The 19,511-nt window shown below is 46.3% G+C and overlaps 1 protein-coding gene across 1 annotated transcript; it reads right to left on the bottom strand.

Annotated features, from left to right (window-relative positions):
• Positions 1-1,549: 1,549 nt before the first annotated feature.
• Positions 1,550-18,154, bottom strand: LOC121543877 (histone-lysine N-methyltransferase SETDB1-B-like). Its single transcript, XM_045205665.1, has 25 exons — positions 18,076-18,154; positions 16,543-16,746; positions 16,128-16,297; positions 15,936-15,979; positions 15,422-15,527; positions 15,109-15,282; positions 14,807-15,011; positions 14,637-14,710; positions 14,233-14,423; positions 13,829-13,958; positions 13,458-13,611; positions 13,140-13,283; positions 12,659-12,995; positions 12,267-12,528; positions 10,306-10,396; positions 10,026-10,142; positions 9,758-9,927; positions 8,751-9,008; positions 8,431-8,592; positions 7,619-7,791; positions 7,364-7,383; positions 7,066-7,193; positions 6,315-6,568; positions 4,834-4,922; positions 1,550-2,754 (listed from the first exon to the last, which is right to left on the bottom strand). The coding sequence occupies exons 1-25, from the start codon at positions 18,090-18,092 to the stop codon at positions 2,637-2,639; spliced, it is 3,792 nt and encodes a 1,263-aa protein (XP_045061600.1). The 5' UTR covers positions 18,093-18,154; the 3' UTR covers positions 1,550-2,636.
• Between the last annotated feature and the right edge of the window lie 1,357 nt (positions 18,155-19,511).

The raw sequence follows: 19,511 nt of genomic DNA, 5'->3' as shown, positions 1-19,511 counted from the left end.
CAGCCTCACATCAGCAGACCATGTGTAACCACGCCAGCCCAGGACCTCAACATCCGGCTTCTTCACCTGCGGGATGGTCTGAGATGAGACAGCTGATGAAACTGTGGGTTTTCACAACCAAATAATTTTTGCACAAACTGTCAGAAACCATCTCAGGGAAGCTCATCTGCGTGCTCATCGTCCTCAATAGGATCTTGACCTGACTGCAGTTCGGCGTCGTAACCGACATCAGTGGACAAATGCTCACCTTCGATGGCAACTGGCACGCTGGAGAAGTGTGCTCTTCATGGATGAATCCCGGTTTTAACTGTAACAGGCAGATGGCATCATGTGGGCGAGCAGTTTGCTGATGTCAACGTTGTGAAGAACGCCCCATGGTGGCGGTGGGGTTATGGTTTGGGCAGGCATAAGCTACGGACAACGAACACAATTGCATTTTATCGATTGCAATTTGAATCCAGAGATACCATGACGAGATCCTGAGGCCCATTGTCGTGCCCTTCATCTGCCGCCATCACCTAATGTTTCAGCATGATAATGCACGGCCCCATATCGCAAGGATTTGTACACTATTCCTGGCAGCTGAAAATGTCCCAGTTCTTCCATGGCCTGCATAATCACCAGACATGTAACCCATTGAGCATCTTAGGGATGCTCTGGATCGACGTGTACGACAGCGTGTTCCAGTTCCCACCAATATCCAGCAACTTCGCACAGCCATTGAAGAGGAGTTGGACAACATTCCACAGGCCACAATCAACAGCCTGATCAACTCTATGCGAAGGAGATGTGTCGCGCTGCATGAGGCAAATGGTGGTCACACCAGATACGGACTGGTTTATCTGATCCACACCCCTACCTTTTGTTTTTAAGGTATATGTGACCAACATATGCATAACTGTATTCCCAGTCATGTGAAATCCATTGGTTAGGGCCTAATGAATTTATTTCAATTGACTGATTTCAGTATATGAACTGTAACTCAGTAGAATCTTTGAAATTGTTGCGTTTATATTTTTGTTCAGTGTACATGTATGAAGAACCATGTCCACAGGGCCCCATCTACAGACACTGAGACCAACATCACTACCAGACTGCTCCAGTGTCTATGAGAGACAGACAGTATTGATCTCTCTGTCTTCCCTCTGATACAGGTGTCTTCACAGCTCCAGTGAGAGCAGTCTACTACTTCTGATTCAGCACCATGATACCAGCAGCTCAACATTGGGGTCATCTGAGTTCATGGACATACGTTTTGTTCAATAATCAACCGGGTTTAATGTGGGCACAACAGTACATTAGTACTGGGGGTTTTGAGAATGTATCCAGTGATGTGACTCTAGAGCTGGAAGAGGGGGACTTGGTCTACATGAGTCTCCCCTCAGGCAATAGGCTCATTGATAGTTACAATAAACACAGCACCTTCGGTGGCTTCCTGCTCTTCCTCGTGTGAGGGAAACACTATTACAGCTGTAATGAGCCCAAATGATATAAAAGCCTGGGGTACGCTGAAATCTTTCTGTATAAAACATCATCATTAAAAACTGTGTGTTGAAAACAGGATTTTATTCAGTTGTGAGAAGAACACAGTTTGGTCTGAATTCACAGACACAGTCAAATACAAGTGGGCATATAGACAAAACAGTAAAGAATTACAATACTAAAATACCTCAGCAATTGGCAGCATAACATTTCAGAAAACAAGATGGAGGGGAGGAAGAAAAGAGAAAGGGGGAGAGAGACTCTTGTGGGTGCAGGTGTCCCCAGGTTAGCATGGTGTGTCCTTACAGCAGTCTTCTTCTACACTCAGAGAGGAGACAAGAGTTATAGAGTGGTCTCTTCCAGCTGTCTTCCCTCTGCACTCCAAGAGAGATAAGATGAAGAAATAGAGGGATGAGATGTAGGTATAGAGTGTGGTTCACTATAGTAGTCTCCAGAAGAAGAGATAGGGGGATGAGATGGAGGTATAGAGTGTGGTTCACTATAGTAGTCTCCAGAAGAAGAGAGAGGGGGATGAGATGGAGGTATAGAGTGTGGTTCGCTATAGTAGTCTCCAGAAGAAGAGAGAGGGGGATGAGATGGAGGTATAGAGTGTGGTTCACTATACTAGTCTCCAGAAGAAGAGAGAGGGGGATGAGATGGAGGTATAGAGTGTGGTTCACTATAGTAGTGTCCAGAAGAGAGAGGGGGATGAGATGGAGGTATAGAGTGTGGTTCACTATACTAGTCTCCAGAAGAAGAGAGAGGGGGATGAGATGGAGGTATAGAGTGTGGTTCGCTATAGTAGTCTCCAGAAGAGAGAGGGGGATGAGATGGAGGTATAGAGTGTGGTTCGCTATAGTAGTCTCCAGAAGAATAGAGAGGGGGATGAGATGGAGGTATAGAGTAGCGTGGTTCACTATAGTAGTCTCCAGAAGAAGAGAGAGGGGGATGAGATGGAGGTATAGAGTGTGGTTCGCTATAGTAGTCTCCAGAAGAAGAGAGAGGGGGATGAGATGGAGGTATAGAGTGTGGTTCACTATACTAGTCTCCAGAAGAAGAGAGAGGGGGATGAGATGGAGGTATAGAGTGTGGTTCACTATAGTAGTCTCCAGAAGAAGAGAGAGGGGGATGAGATGGAGGTAGAGGGTGGCCTCTTAAAGCAGTCTTCCTCTGCACTCTGTTGAGCCACAGCAGCACAGCAGCTCCTTGCCCTCCACACTGCCAACCTCGTAGTTATAGTCCCACGTCAACTCTGTCCCTGCCCGGATACGCCTGCACACACACGTTAGTAGATGACTCAAAATGGTCAACATTCACAAGTGCTCAGCACAAAACCACACATCAAATAATACATGTGTCTTTATCAGAGTAACAGGGTCTTACCACATCTACAGTGGGGAGAACAAGTATTTGATACACTGCCGATTTTGCAGGTTTTCCTACTTACAAAGCATGTAGAGGTCTGTAATTTTTATCATAGGTACACTTCAACTGTGAGAGACGGAATCTAAAACAAAAATCCAGAAAATCACATTGTATGATTTTTAAGTAATTAATTTGCATTTTATTGCATGACATAAGTATTTGATCACCTACCAACCAGTAAGAATTCCGGCTCTCACAGACCTGTTAGTTTTTCTTTAAGAAGCCCTCCTGTTCTCCACTCATTACCTGTATTAACTGCACCTGTTTGAACTCGTTACCTGTATAAAAGACACCTGTCCACACACTCAATCAAACAGACTCCAACCTCTCCACAATGGCCAAGACCAGAGAGCTGTGTAAGGACATCAGGGATAAAATTGTAGACCTGCACAAGGCTGGGATGGGCTACAGGACAATAGGCAAGCAGCTTGGTTAGAAGGCAACAACTGTTGGCGCAATTATTAGAAAATGGAAGAAGTTCAAGATGACGGTCAATCACCCTCGGTCTGGGGCTCCATGCAAGATCTCACCTCGTGGGGCATCAATGATCATGAGGAAGGTGAGGGATCAGCTCAGAAATACACGGCAGGACCTGGTCAATGACCTGAAGAGAGCTGGGACCACAGTCTCAAAGAAAACCATTAGTAACACACTACGTCGTCATGGATTAAAATCCTGCAGCGCACGCAAGGTCCCCCTGCTCAAGCCAGCGCATGTCCAGGCCCATCTGAAGTTTGCCAATGACCATCTGGATGATCCAGAGGAGGAATGGGAGAAGGTCATGGGGTCTGATGAGACAAAAATATAGCTTTTTGGTCTAAACTCCACTCGGCGTGTTTGGGGGAAGAAGAAGGATGAGTACAACCCCAAGAACACCATCTCAACCGTGAAGCATGAAGGTGGAAACATCATTATTTGGGGATGCTTTTCTGCAAAGGGGACAGGACGACTGCACCGTATTGAGGGGAGGATGGATGAGGCCATGTATCGCGAGATCTTGGCCAACAACCTCCTTCCCTCAGTAAGAGCATTGAAGATGGGTCGTGGCTGGGTCTTCCAGCATGACAACGACCCGAAACACACAGCCAGGGCAACTAAGGAGTGGCTCCGTAAGAAGCATCTCAAGGTCCTGGAGTGGCCTAGCCAGTCTCCAGACCTGAACCCAATAGAAAATCTTTGGAGGGAGCTGAAAGTCCGTATTGCCCAGCGACAGCCCCGAAACCTGAATGATCTAGAGAAGGTCTGTATGGAGGAGTGGGCCAAAATCCCTGCTGCAGTGTGTGCAAACCTGGTCAAGACCTACAGGAAACGTATGATCTCTGTAATTGCAAACAAAGGTTTCTGTACCAAATATTAAGTTCTGCTTTTCTGATGTATCAAATACTTATGTCATGCAATCAAAAGCAAATTAATTACTTAAAAATCATACAATGTGATTTTCTGGATTTTTGTTTTAGATTCCGTCTCTCACAGTTGAAGTGTACCTATGATAAAAATGACAGACCTCTACATGCTTTGTAAGTAGGAAAACCTGCAAAATCGGCAGTGTATCAAATACTTGTTCTCATTTTTACATTTACATTTTAGTCATTTAGCAGACGCTCTTATCCAGAGCAACTTACAGTTAGTGAGTGCATACATTATTATTATATAATTATTTTTTTCATACCCCCCGTGGGAATCGAACCCACAACCCTGGCGTTGCAAACGCCATGCTCTACCAACTGAGCTACATCCCTGCCGGCCATTCCCTCCCCTACCCTGGACGACGCTGGGCCAATTGTGCGCCACCCCATGGGTCTCCCGGTCGCGGCCGGCTATGACAGAGCCTGGATTCGAACCAGGATCTCTAGTGGCACAGCTATTAGACCACTGCACCACTCGGGAGGCCACTGTATGTAACCATGTCTAACACAGAACACTCACTTGCTGGCGAAGAAGGCCACCCAGGGGAAACGCAGGTCGTGTGTGTCTACAAACACATTCTGGACAAACAGGTTAGCACTGCAGCTATGCTGTAAGGAGGAGCGATGAGAGGGAGGGAGGGAGAGAGGAGAGAGAGCTTCATTCCCTTTGTCAAATTACATTTGACTCCACTTAATTAAACACACGCCAGGGTTTCCGTTAGGAAAATGTGTCGCCGTATGCATTGGGTGCGTAACCTGAGTAGGGCGTCCACCCACGGTGCTCAGAATCACAGAAATCACATTTAGAATATGATCATTCATATTAACAGAACATGAAAGTCCAGGATACAACGATATGCGGTCCTTCCCAAATTCTGATGTGCACTTTGAACACGTTAGAATACATTTCCACACTTTATTTTCCTCAGCCAACAAGACTAGTAAAAAACAACACTATCCTATGTCAATCTACTATAGTAGAAAAGTTTAGGCTACCTATTCTATTGGTCAGCTTGTCGAGAAAGAAATAGCCTATTCCAAACAGACTCTGGGACAGTTGTGGGACGATAGTTGTGGAAAGTTTAGCTTCACATTATAAGCACAGCAATGCGTACAAGGCAGTAGGCTACGCGCAAATGTTCGTTCCATAATGCAATTAGTGGTAAAACACTTGTCAAAAGGGCACTGCATATGAGAGCGGTTTCATGTGACAGAGATGAAAATATCAGTTAGAAATGTAGAAAGAGAGGAGATCTAACAGGCTTCTTCGAAGCAAGGTAAGACATGCCTCATATGTATTAAAACTTTCAGGTTTCAAACGATTAAGTATGTTTTTAAAATGCATACTGCCTCCAGTTCATTGCAAAGTGGTGTGTGGCGCACTGATGAAGCCTGCCTTCCGTTGCTGTTTGATACCGGTGTTCAAAACAACTGGGAACTCGGAAATCTCCGACCAGACTTCAGTGCGTTCAAAACAACTGGGAACTGGAGAAAAAAGTAGCTCCAACTGGGAAAAATCGTTTTGAATGGTCATCCAACTCGGGCCTCTTTCTAGAGCTGCGACTTTCCGACCTGAAGATCACGGACGTCATGATTTAACCTCGTATTTTTCAGAGTTCACACTTGTCTTGAAAGCACCACAGGATGCTGCAGCAGCAGCTGTCTGACAGATTCTCCACTCAAAGGCTCTGTATCTGTATACTGTACACGTGTGAAAAATAAAATAAATAACGAATATACTGTACACGCGCCAATTTCATTTCACTAAATTATACAAATGTACCTATAGACCGATAAGCATGACCAGTCAAATGTATTTCCATCGACTGGTATTTCCATCAATGAATAGGCTAAAAAGCATTATTTCGCAATGGGATTATTTCTTCTCCCGGATAATTGGCCGGCGGCAATTTTATTTATCGGCTTTTCTATGTATTTAAAATCGGACAAAAGCCAACTATTACCGGCTAATGGAAACTCTGACACACACGTAACACTCACGTTGAGGTAGCGTCCCAGGTTTCCCTCCAGCTTGGCGTCAATGATGTAGCAGGACTCCTCGCCATCGAAGAACTGCCGTGTGTTTTTAGGTCCACTGTCTCCCGCGTCCCCACCCTTACCCTGCGCCCCTCCGTGGCCCCCCGGGCCTCCCCCTGGCCCTATCCCAGCCCCTCCAGTCTTAACCATCAGGCCATGGGAGTTCTTCAGGGCAATGCCACGCGTGGACTTCACAGCCACCTGCCTCTTCACCGCACCTGAGACAGGAGGCAAGGAGAGGGAGGAGAGGAGGCAAGGAGAGGGAGGAGAGGAGGCAAGGAGAGGGAGGAGAAGAGGAAAGGAGAGGAGGCAAGGAGAGGGGAGGAGAGGAGGCAAGGAGAGGGGAGGAGAGGAGGCAAGGAGAGGGGAGGAGAGGAGGCAAGGAGAGGGGAGGAGGCAAGGAGGCAAGGAGAGGGAGGAGAAGAGGATGAAGGGTCAATTCAGGGAAAAGCACAACAGGAACAGGTCTGGCAATACCTGATATAAAGCACAGAGATCTATGAACCCACCGCCCCAACTTCCCCCTCTCCTCACCTTGCATGCGTTTTCCCCTCCCCCCATTCTTCTTCTTCCCCCCTGCCCCCTCAACCCCTACCTCTTTCCCCACCCTGCGTGCCTTTCCCTCACCCCATTCTCCCCCCCTCCAATTTCCTCCTAAACCGATGCACGTTTCCCTTCCGCCTTCCTGTTCTCCCCCTACTTCCCACCTCCTCACCCTGTGTGCGTTTCTCTCTCTCCTTGTTGTCGTCAGATCCAGAGCTGATGGTCTGGACGTCATCACTGTCCGACAGCGTCATCACATCCTGTCTCTTCACTCCCTCCGTCTTCACCGATTGGTTACCGCTGGGGGCGCAAAAACACACAATTACCTTACAGACTCACTCAACGTTATCTAATGTTATTCATATGGCACATTTTACCAAGTACATTTGACATTGTGCAACACAGGCCTAAAAGAGCCAAGCCAGGGTTAAATAGGTTGAAATTACATTTCACAATCTTTCATTACGTACCTTTTGTGGTCTCCGGGCTCCTAGAACAGAGAACACATGAGAAGGTGTATCAGTATCCAATCACAGCACCGGAACACAATCACTCCTTAATAAACATGAGAAGGAATCAATCATTACATGATAGGGTGTCCAATCAGAACACCAGGAGATGAAAGCAAGAGATCGGAGCTGATCGATTTCTCCTAATATATGTAATAGGATCTACACTAAATAGCTGAGGTGGATATGGACTCCTCTCTTCCCCCTCTCTCTCACCTTCTTCTCTATCTTCAGTCCCTCCATCTTAACAGTGGCCTGGGAGGTAGAGGGTTGGTTGGTGAGCCAGGATGCTACTTTACTCTTCCCACTCTCCTCCGGCATGGGGGGCGGCTTCCTGTCCTCCTTTCCCCCCACTGACACACTCATCCCATCCTTACTGTCCTGGCTCCCTGGATGGGGGGAGGGAGACAGGATGAGGAGGGAGGTGACAGAAAATATAAATATTATTTTAGATCACACTGCAACATGGAAAAATGTTAAATGCAGCTGTTTTTCTCAATATCAAATATATCTGGGTAACTATTAAGTACCTTACTGTGATTGTTTCCAATTAAAATAGTAAAAACATATATATATTGTTTCTAGAAAATTGCAATTTCTCAAGCAAGAATCTTGCTAGGACTGTCTGGGAGTATTTGTATTTTTGTATTCATTAAGGATCCCCAGTAGCTCCTGCCGAGTGGGGAGGGGAAAACAGAAAACGAGCTGTTATTGGCAGAGACGTTTGGAACTCTTTCTTATTAACTAATTTACCGCCCAGTGATGTCACCAAGCAGGACAAAACTCCATCCCACCACAACAGGCTGACATTTCAGGCGGTCTTGTCAAATAGCTCTTACACTAAAAGGGCATTATCATTCTTTTCACAATTTCACAGTATTATTTCAACCTCTTAAGTGTGGAAATATATATAAAACACAGGAAAATCACATTTCTGACTGCACCGGGCCTTTAACATAATTTCTTACTGCCATGTCATTATTACAGTTCCAGCCTTACAACTGAGGGTTGAAGTTAAGTGCACACACCTTCCTTGGCGCCCTTGGCCTGGCGGCGAGTGGTGTAGCTCCTCCACACAGAGCTGGAGCTGTAGTAGGGGTCCTTCACAAACGTGTCGTCTGAACTTTTGTCGTTGTTCGACTCCTCATCACTATCCCCATCCTTAGAGGAGTCACCACCAGCACCCCGCGCTGATGGAGAGAAGGAAGTCGTAAAACGGTAAATGGAGTTATTTGAGACTCTAGGTGAATCCTAAATGGCACCATAATCCCTATATAGTGCACTACTTTGGCTCTGGTCAAAAGTAAAAGCCAGACTCTTTCTAGACTATTAAACAGTGACCCCTCACCTTTGCCAGCGGGGTTGGCAGCATTGGTTCTCTGGGGGGGTTTGGGAAGGGGCTTGTTCTGCAAAGCCAGGGAGGAGGAGGGGGGGTTCTTCAGCCTGGACATGTCCACCCCGCTCCCGTCGCTGTCTGAGCAGTGGGCCTCACTCTCATACCCTTCCTTGAAGTTCTCCACACTCTCTATGTGGTCCAGGTTAGCAAAGTACTCATCACCCATCTCCAGACCCTCCTTGTCTGCAAAGTCATCTGTCAGAATCTTACCTGGGAGAGAGGAGAGGGAGAAGAGCGTAAGGGAGGAGAGAGAAGAGAGAGAGAAGAGAGTGAGGGAGGAGAGAGGGAAAAGAGAGTGAGGGAGGGAGAGAAGAGAGTGAGGGAGAAGAGGGATGAGAGGGGAGACAGAGAGTGCCATCACAGCAACAAGATTTGTGACCTGTTGCCACAAGAAAAGTGCAACCAGTGAAGAACAAACACCATTGTAAATACAACCTATATTTATGTTGATTTATTTTGTACTTTATACATCATTATAACACTGCACATAGCCATAATATGACCTTCGAAATGTCTATTCCTTTGAAACTTGAGTGTAATGTTTACTGTTCATTTTGATTGTTTATCTATTTCACTTGCTTTGGCAATGTAAACATATGTTTCCCCATGCCAATAAAGTCCTTTGAATTGAGATGAGAGGAGAGAGGAGAGAGAGGAGAGATAGAGAGAGGGAGAGAGAGGAGAGGAGAGAGAGGAGAGAGGAGAGAGGAGAGAGGGGAGAAAACGGGAGGTAAAGGATGTAGGAAACTTGCTATGTTGTTTTTCATTCTGCATACATCTGTAGGCATGTAAACAATGACATACACTTATAAGGAGCCATGTGCTGTTATGAATGCTTATGACAAGTCTTAATATGCAGTCCACTTCCTACATGCAATGTGAATACCGGTACATACTGTTATCCATGTGTAAAGCCTGCTATAACACTGTTCTGTCCCCTCCTCCAGCTAGTGACGTACCGGCGTAGATGCAGACGAAGGATCCCTTGGCCACATCGTCCAGACAGCGGATGCCCCAGCCTTTGTTCTGGGTCTTAAAGAGCTGCAGCCTCACCTGCAGACCGTGCTGCACCAGACGGTTACTACACATCTGACTACAACACTTACACCGCTTATTACACTCATATATCCTGAGAGAGAGGAGAGGAGGAGAAAGAGAGAGAGAGATTAGTACGAGGGACGTCTGTATTTGTGACTGTGTGTGTGTTTGTGTGTGTCTGTCTCTCACCCGGTGGGCAAACACTCCTCCAGTCTCTTTTGTGTGTATCCAGCAGCGTGGTTGATCTGTGCTCCAGGGGTACAGGCTGTGGCCTGCAGGGTCAGCTGGTGACACGAACACTTGGACCTGCAGAACACATACACACAATCCCAATTTCAACACTTTAAATTGACTAAATGAGTTAATCACTGATTTAACAATTGGACAGGTGAAATCTATGTAGTGGAAGCCATGCAGAAGACAGAGCCCAGATGAGGGGTCACAGAAGGGTCAGAGTGATAGTACTGACCTGTCCCTGCAGCCGTCGGTACAGTCACAGCCCACCAGGAACTCTGGACTGGTGTTGATGAACACTCCGTCTTCAGGGATACGCTCCTTACCTGGTAACACACAGATAACCATCAGTTACTGACGTCTTCAGGAATTACACTTATTCCACATTGTTAGGTTACAGCCTTATTCTAAAATTGATTAAATTGTTTTTTTCCCCTCATCAATCTACACACAATACCCCATAGTGACAAAGCAAAAACTGGTTTTTATAAATTTTTGCTAATTTATAAAAATAAAATAAAAACATGAAATATGACATTTACATAATTATTCAGACCCTTTACTCAGTACTTTGTTGAAGCACCTTTGGCAGCAATTACAGCCTTGAGCCTTCTTGGGTATGACGCTACAAGCTTGGCACACCTGTATTTGGGGAGTTTCTCCCATTCTTCTCTGCATAACCTCTCAAGCTCTGTCAGGTTGGATGGGGAGCGTCGCTGCACAGCTATTTTCAGGTCTCTCCAGAGATGTTCGATCGGGTTCAAGTCCGGGCTCTGGCTAGGCCACTCAAGGACATTTAGAGACTTGTCCCGAAGCCACTCCTGCATTGTCTTGGCTGTGTGCTTAGGGTCGTTGTCCTGTTGGAAGGTGAACCTTCGCCCCAGTCTGAGGTCCTGAGCGCTCCGGAGCAGGTTTTCATCAATGATCTCTCTGTACTTTGCTCCATTAATCTTTGCCTTGATCCTGACTAGTCTCCTAGTCCCTGCCACTGAAAAACATCCCCACAGCATGATGCTGCCACCACCATGCTTCACCGTAGGGATGGTGCCAGGTTTCCTCCAGACATGACCCTTGCATTCAGGCCAAAGAGTTCCATCTTGGTTTCATCAGACCAGAGAATCTTGTTTCTCATGGTCTGAGAGTCTTTAGGTGCCTTTTGGCAAACTCCAAGCGGGCTGTCATGTGCCTTTTACTGAGGAGTGGCTTCCGTCTGGCCACTCTACCATAAAGGCCTGATTGGTGGAGTGCTGCAGAAATGGTTTTCCTTCTGGAAGGTTATCCCATCTCCACAGAGGAACTCTAGAGCTCTGTCAGTGACCATCAGGTTCTTGGTCACCTCCCTGACCAAGGCCCTTCTCCCCCGATTGCTCAGTTTGGCTGGGCGGCCAGCTCTAGGAAGAGTCTTGGTGGTTCCAAGCTTCTTCCATTTAAGAATGATGGAGGCCACTATGTTCTTGGGGACTTTCAATGCTGCAGAAATGTTTTGCTACCCTTCCCCAGATCTGTGTATCGACACAATCCTGTCTCGGAGCTCTAAGGACAACTCCTTCGACCTCATGGCTTGGTTTTTGCTCTGACATGCACTGTCAACTGAAGAATCTTATGTAGACAGGCGTGCCTTTCCAAATCATGTACAATCAATTGAATTTACCACAGGTGGACTCCAATCATGTTGTAGAAACAGCGCAAGGATTATCAATGGAAACAGGATGCACCTGTGCTCAATTTCGAGTCTCATAGCAAAGGGTCTGAATACTTACGTAAATGAGGTATCTGTTTTTTGTTTTTAATAAATTTGCAAAAATATGAAAAAAACTGTTCTCGCTTTGTCATTATGGGGTATTGTGTGTAGATTGCTGAGGAAATGGGTTTATTAAACCATTTTAGAATAAGGCTGTAACGTAAGAAAATGTGGAAAAAGTCAAGGGGTCTGAATAGTTTCCGAAGGCACTGTATTCACCATAGAATTAGAACTTCACTAATCCCATTCATCCCAATATTCTAGTTTTATGACTTCATCTCGACTGAATATCAAATGACTCCCTTTTGCTTAGTGTTGTGTAGCTAGCGCACCACCATTGGCTCGAACTATACAGGAAGACCTAGGGCTCTGATGGGTAATCATTTGATTGAGGCCTGTACAGTAACTCAAGGCCTATATACTGATTAAGTAATCCCCCCTCCCATCCTCCTCACTGTAGGCCACATCGGGCGGCGGTGTGACGTCGATCTCATTGACGCAGGACAGGGGAATGTCCTCGCGGCCGTTGGTGATGTCTCGGATGTAGTAGTAAGGCTTCTGGGGCTGGAAGCGCCGGTCGACCAGGACGTAGGGATCCAAGCAGAACATCTCCAGGAAGATAAAGTCACAGCGCGTCTGGAAGAGGTAGCGCTGGATCTCCGCCATGCTGCGCAGACACAGCCCACATGGAGACTTGTAGATCACATGGAACGACATCTGACGAGGGAGGAGGGGGGGATTTGGGGTGAGAGATAGTTAATACCAAAATCTGTCCCCCCTATAATGATCCCAACCGTGCTTCCTGAAAGATAAAATACTTCTCAAAGCTATTTTTCTCTGTCTTTACCTTGCGATTGACTCTCCGTCGCCCCGTCATGCGTCTAAACTCGTACAGTAGAGGGGTGAGCAGGGGGTTCCTGCCCCGGTGCATATCTGCTCTGGAGGGCCGGATACGGTTGAGACAGGCAGGCTGGCAGGTGTGAGGCAGGTAGAAGATGCGGTCTGTGGGGGCGCGGTACGAGGGCTCGTGGGGAATCCGGTCGTTACTGAAGGTGTATGGGGTCACTGTGGGTGCAGGGGCAGTCGGAGGGGCTTGGGGAGGAGGGGGCAGGGACTGCTGCTGGTGTTGCATAGGCTGTTGGGCCGTGAGAGTCTGGATGTTGCCAGTCTGAAGGACATACATTCTGGAGAGGGAGCGGGAGAGTGAAGATAGAGTTATGAATAGATTCCTATAAAACGTTGCATATTTGTGAGTGTGGCTGTTTAGTAAGAGATTCTGTTTATTTTTATTTTTATGATCATATATTTTCCTGTCCCCCCTCCCTCACCTGGATGAGTTTCCAGGAGAACCAGTTGAAGGCTGGGGCTGTATGGCTTTAGGGGCGTGGCTATTACTGGCCAATCCAGAGCGAGAGCCTCCTTGAGGGGGAACGTACGGAGAAGTACTCTTCTTAGCCATCTGATACTTAGGACTGTTGAGGGGGTGGGGGGAGAGAGAAAGAAAGAGGAAGAGGAACAGGAGGGAGGGAGGAGCGATCAGGGAGAAAAAGGGGTAAATGTAGCAGCGAGGGGGGAGAGAGAATGTCGATTTTCAAGGAATGTCACAAGGTTTACACTGTGTGATTCTGTGTGTGTGTGTTACTCACTCTGTTCGTGCGGGCTGATTGGGCTGGGAGGGTGTAGGAGGGATGGAGGAGGGTGGGGAGAGGGGATGGAGGGATTTAGTGGGGGTCCCGCTGGGGGTTGTGCTGTTCCCCCCACTGTGATACTGGACCACTGGGCCCTTGGTCCTCAATGCTCCTACAGAGACACAGATAAAATGGTGAAGTAGAGATTAGAGTTATCCAATGAAGTAGAGATTAGAGTTATCCAATGAAGGACAGGCCAAGGTTCCATCAGGTACAGTATAATATGTGATCCCGCTGGGTTATTAAAGATGGATTGATTGGTGAAGTGATTGGTTTGTTTGTCCATATATTGATTGGTTAATTGATTGATTGACTAGAGGGAGTGTTACCCATGTTGGGGCGTGTCCTCTGCTGGCCAGCCATCTTCTTCTCCTGGGTGTTGGCACAGTTGGTCTTCAGGTTGAACATGGGCTCCAGTCTGGTTGAACCGCGGTAGATCCACTCACTACGCTTGTCATCCTGGAGGAGAGAAACAGTAGATAGATTACCACAGAGAATCACTTTCATTCATTCAATTGCTTTTTTATCTTATCCACCTTATTTTCATATTTTGTTGAGTGTCAAGTCTGCTGAAGTAGTATAAAAACGTGATTCAAAATAAGAAACTCAAATAAAATACTTTACAATGGTATCCCTGATAATAAAATATGGTGTGACCATCATGTTAAATCATCAGACTATAAATAACGTAACGTTTGGTGGTAATCAAATCCCAGTGATGATGTCATCATACCAGGAAGAGGATCTTGACGAGGCTGCCATCCACCTCCTCCACTCTGCTCCTCCACCACGTCCCCTCCCACTCTGTCTTGATGACCTGGCCTGCCTTCAGCAGCACCATGGGCCTGTTGGGGTACGAGGTTATATACTCCTCTATGAAGTCTTTACACGACGCATCCTCTATGTCCTCCCATGTACGCTTCACTGGGGGAGGAGAGAGAGAGTGAGGGGGGGAAGAGAAAAGATGATGGGGGAGAGATAGAGAAGATGATGGTGGGGAGAAAGAGGGGTAGGGGAGAGTGAGAAGATGTGAAGATTATAAGCTATGGTCACATCCCAAAACCAGATTGACAGGAAAGAGAGGAGATCAAGAGAAGGAAAGAGAGAGGACATGAAGACAGAAAGGAGGGTTCTTACTTGGTCTGCAGACAGGGTAGAGCTCAGGCAGGGTCACGTAGGAGGCATAACCGTCGTCAAAGAAGATCAGGAACCTGAAACACACATAGACAACTGTTGAAACACCTCCACAACCCTTCACCAAACACACAGAGGATATTTGAAACATGCTCACACACACAGCTTCTCACCTCATGCGGTTCTTGTTGTTGGGCATCTCTGCTACGATGCCCGCGTAGAGCCAGACCTGGTTGCCGTCCTTGTACTTGGCGACCACCCTGGCTCCCACGTATAGCCTCTCCAGGGTGGGGTGGTAGTGAAACGCTATGTGGTTCCCAGACAGTAGACTCTTCCCCTTGTTCTCAAACTTCACCTTGTACTTACTGTAACCATTACCTACAAACACACACATTCTTAATGTCAAACTTCACCCTGTGCGTGTGTGTGTGTGGAGAGGTCTGTGTGTGTGTGTATGTATGTATGTATGTCTCACCGACAGGGTTGATGGCGATGAGCATTCCGCTGTGCCAGGTCTTGGTGCGTTTCTTTCCCAGAAGACTCATCTCCAGTTTGATCTCATCATCCTTCAGGGAGGGGTTAGGCTGGGTGGGTGTGTTCCTGGGTGTGGCCTGGGACACAAACACCGCTGGCATGGGTACCGGGCCACCTACACACACACACAAAAAAACGCATGTGAACTTTTGTGCAGTATGTACACACACAAAGACAAGAGAGAACGCCACCTAGTGACCCGGAGGAATACATCAATCACACAGACATATAGAATGGCACATTTGTGCTATTACCTGGCTGTTGTATAGCAGGGCCGGAAGAAGGGTTTTTGTTGACTGTCTGGGCCAGCTTCAACACCTGCTGGGAGGAACGCTGGAGCGCTGCCGACGCCTCCTTAAACTGCAGGACACACGTACGCGCACACACAAACATAATTAACACATACATATGGATATTGTTCAAACGTATTTCTGGCTTTCACCTACCACCTGTGTATGTATGGGGGGGGGGGGGGGGTAGTGAGGAAGGGATAGAGAGAGAGAGAGAGAGACAGGGAAGGGAGAGAAAGCGAAAGAGAGACAGGGAGGAAGAGAGACAGAGAGGAAGAGAGACAGAGAGGAAGAGAGACAGAGAGGAAGAGAGACAGAGAGGAAGAGAGACAGAGAGGAAGAGAGACAGGGAGGAAGAGAGAGAGAGGATGAGCTTCAACACCGGCTGGGAGGAACACTGGAAAGCTGTAGATAACAGGGTCAATTAATACACATTCAATTAACACGCGTGTGTGTGTGACTAATTCTCTGTTCTCACCATTGCATCCTGGACAGGTATCCCAGGTTTCTTGGGTGGAACCACTGTGAGAGGAAAGAGGTCAGAGAAGAGACAGGAAAGAAACAAGGTTAGACATTCGCTCCTGTGTTTTATACTGGAGCTGCCCTTCTGGACAGGTTTCCTTTGATAAACATATTGTTTATCTCACTGGGAGTAAATGTCAGTACGTACGTAAGCCCACAGCGATGACATCATCATCGTCATCATCATCGTCAATTTCTATTACATCAGAGGACAGAGCCCCTCCCACTCCGCCCTCATCCTCTGAAGAGCTCTCCTTGTAGACCAGCCCCATCTTACTGTAGGTGGACTTCACCAGAGCCTCACACTCCACTATGGACCTGACACACACACACACACACACAATGGAGAGAATAACACAGACGTTAACACGCACACACCAGTCCTATTTTACAGTAAGCCGGGCCTCACATTCTTCTATAGACCTGACACACACACACACACACACACAGGAGAAACACACAAACATCAACATCTTTCACATCTCCCTAAAGTCTTCCACTCTACTATGGACCTGAGAGAGAAACAAACAAAACATAATGATCATCCCCACACACACACTCACTGGTTGGCGTTGTTGAAGAGTTTGTCCACCACCTCCTCTTCCTTCTCTTTGTTCTCCACCCATTCCTTGAGCTCAGCAAGCTGGGCCTTCCTCTGGCGGACTGCCTCGCTCCTCTCCACCTCCTCCTCTATCCACTTACTCAGCTCCTCCAGAGACACACCCAGCTCCTCCTCCAGACCTGAGTCCCAGCCCTCCACCTCCATCCTGGGGGTACAGAGAGGGAACCGGGGGGCAGGCAGAGAGAACGACGATCACATGAAATTGAAAACACTTGCAATGCATGACCTTTGTTACAATATAAACTACCTAGGGTGATATTTCAAGAGATTGTTGAGACATGGGGAAGTATGGGGAGAGACACACAGGGAGGGAGAGTAAGAAAGCAATGGGAGTAGCGGAGAAGGGGAGGAGGGAGCGAGAGAACAGACTGAGTGAAGACGAGGCAAAGAAAGTGAGAGAGATTTTATAGAGTTAGTTAAGATTACATTGTTGCTGGTGTTAGCCAGCTAGCTAGCTAGCCAACTACACAGTATCCTGAAACCTGTTTTAGTTTCATGGCCGATTAAACACGTTGGGCCTAAAACTCACCTGTACAATATCTTGAAATATCACCCTAGGTAGTTGATATTGTCACAAAGGTCATGCATTGCAAGGGTTTTCAATTTCATGTGATCGTCGCATTGTTTTGAAATGAGGGAACACTGTGCCTGACTATGCAGGGACATTGACACTCAAGTGTCGGGGCAGCAGGTAGCTTAGTGGTTAAGAGCGTGGTGCCAGTAACCGAAAGGTCGCTGGTTCTAATCCCCGAGCCGACTAGATGAAACATCTGTCGATGTGCCCTTGAGCAAGGCACTTAACCCTAATTGCTCCTGTAAGTCGCTCTGGATAAGAGCGTCTGCTAAATGACTAAAATGTAAAATGTAAGTGCTCATGTCATGTTAGTTGTAGTCTTGAATATTCTAAAATAACGTCTTTAACTAATCATAGAAGGTCAAAATAAACATGAAACTCTCGTTAATTTGGAATGAAAACTATTGTCATCAAAAACCTTTAACACTGTGCTTTCTTTAACACCATTTGTAAATCCTACAACATTTTTTTTTTTTTACTACAACCACCAAACGTTACATCGTCAAAAGGTTAGCACAGCGGTGCGCGGAGAAGACCCGTTTAGCAGTCAAATAGATTGTACTGTAGTAGTATTAAATGAAATTCCTGGGCGAATGCAGTTTTTAAAGTAAGTGCATTTGTGAACATAATCACAGTGGATGTTCATTTGTCGGATAAGTTGTGTTTATTCAAACAATCTTGCCAACTCGCAAGTTACCTTGTAAGCAAGCTACCGTTACTGTGCTGGGGAGGCAGACTAGTTAGCAATTTAGCTAGCTATGCTAACAAGCTACATCCAGTTCAGTCTTTTGTAGTTGGCTCCTCGTAGTGTCCTCTAAATCCACTCACAGTATAATGCATCTGCAACTAAAAAAAATTTCATGAATCGAGACAATTTTTATTGGAAGTTAATGAACTCACCCATCATTATTGTCCATTATCCAGGCATTCAGCGAGAAAGCTGCAGACCACTCACAATACCCCGCATACAACTTCTTCTCCTGTGGCTTTCCGGCAGACTAGACGCTGTGTTGCGTATTGCTGCCCTTACAGGTCGGAGTGCGTATTACACCATCTAACCCTACACCAATACACTATCCCCAAAAACCCATCACCCATCACCCCATCCCTCTACTTTGGCCCTAAACGATCCTACATCAGGCAGTCGGCCTGGGATGATGGAACGCCTTCTCTCAAAACTTCCTGTATCACCCCATCCCTCTACTTTGGCCCTAAACGATCCTACATCAGGCAGTCGGCCTGGGATGATGGAACGCCTTCTCTCAAAACTTCCTGTATCACCCCATCCCTCTACTTTGGCCCTAAACGATCCTACATCAGGCAGTCGGCCTGGGATGATGGAACGCCTTCTCTCAAAACTTCCTGTAGATCTTCTGCACTAAAATCTCTCGCACTAAAGTTTCTCTGCTGCTGCAACTACCATCTATCCAGTGGTGGAAAAAGTACTAAATTCTCATACTTGAGTAAAAGTAAAAATACCTTAATAGAAAATGACTCAAGTAAAAGTGAAAGTCACCCAGTAAAATATTACCTGAGTAAAAGTCTAAAAGTATTTCGTTTTAAATAAGTACAAGTAAATGTAGTTGCTAAAATATACTTAAGTATCAAAAGTAAAAGTACAAATAATTACAAATTCCTTATATTAAGCAAACCAGATGGCATAATTGTCTTTTATTTATTTATTTATTTACGGATAGCCAGGGTCACACTCCAACACTCAGACATAATTTAAAAACAAAGCATTTGTGTTTAGTGAGTCCACCAGATCAGAGGCAGTAGGGATGACCAGGAATGTTCTCTTGATAAGTGTGCGAATTGGACAATTTTCTGTCCTGCTAAGCATTCAAAATGTAACAAGTACTTTTGCGTGTCAAGGAAAATGTATGGAGTAAAAAGTACATCATTTTCTATAGGAATGTAGTGAAGTAAAAGTAAAAATTGTCAAAAATATAAATAGTAAAGTACAGATACCCAAAAAAACTACTTAAGTAGTACTTTAAAGTATTTTTACTTAAGTACTTTACACCACTGCATCTATCTTCTGTGATTTCCGCTCCACACTGTGCTTTCTCTATCCCAACTGTACACTCCCTCTAACTATGCCCTTTTGCACATTTCTCACATCGTGGGATCTCCCTTCTATACACTGCTGCAATGTGTCCGAATCCTTGGCACCTAAAGCACCGAAGTGGGTTCAGAACATAGGCCCTCACAGAATAGCAAATATAACCTAACCTGACCTTATCAGGTAGAAACTCTGTGTCAAAGCTCAACAAGACAGACAGGGTATTCTCAGTCTCGCCATTGCCACCGGGTCTATGTCTCACCAAACGGCG

Source organism: Coregonus clupeaformis, chromosome 20, assembly GCF_020615455.1.
Source record: "Coregonus clupeaformis isolate EN_2021a chromosome 20, ASM2061545v1, whole genome shotgun sequence".
Lineage (NCBI taxonomy): Eukaryota > Metazoa > Chordata > Actinopteri > Salmoniformes > Salmonidae > Coregonus > Coregonus clupeaformis.
Note: the sequence above shows the minus strand (reverse complement) of the source record. Positions and strands in the feature narration are given on the sequence as shown.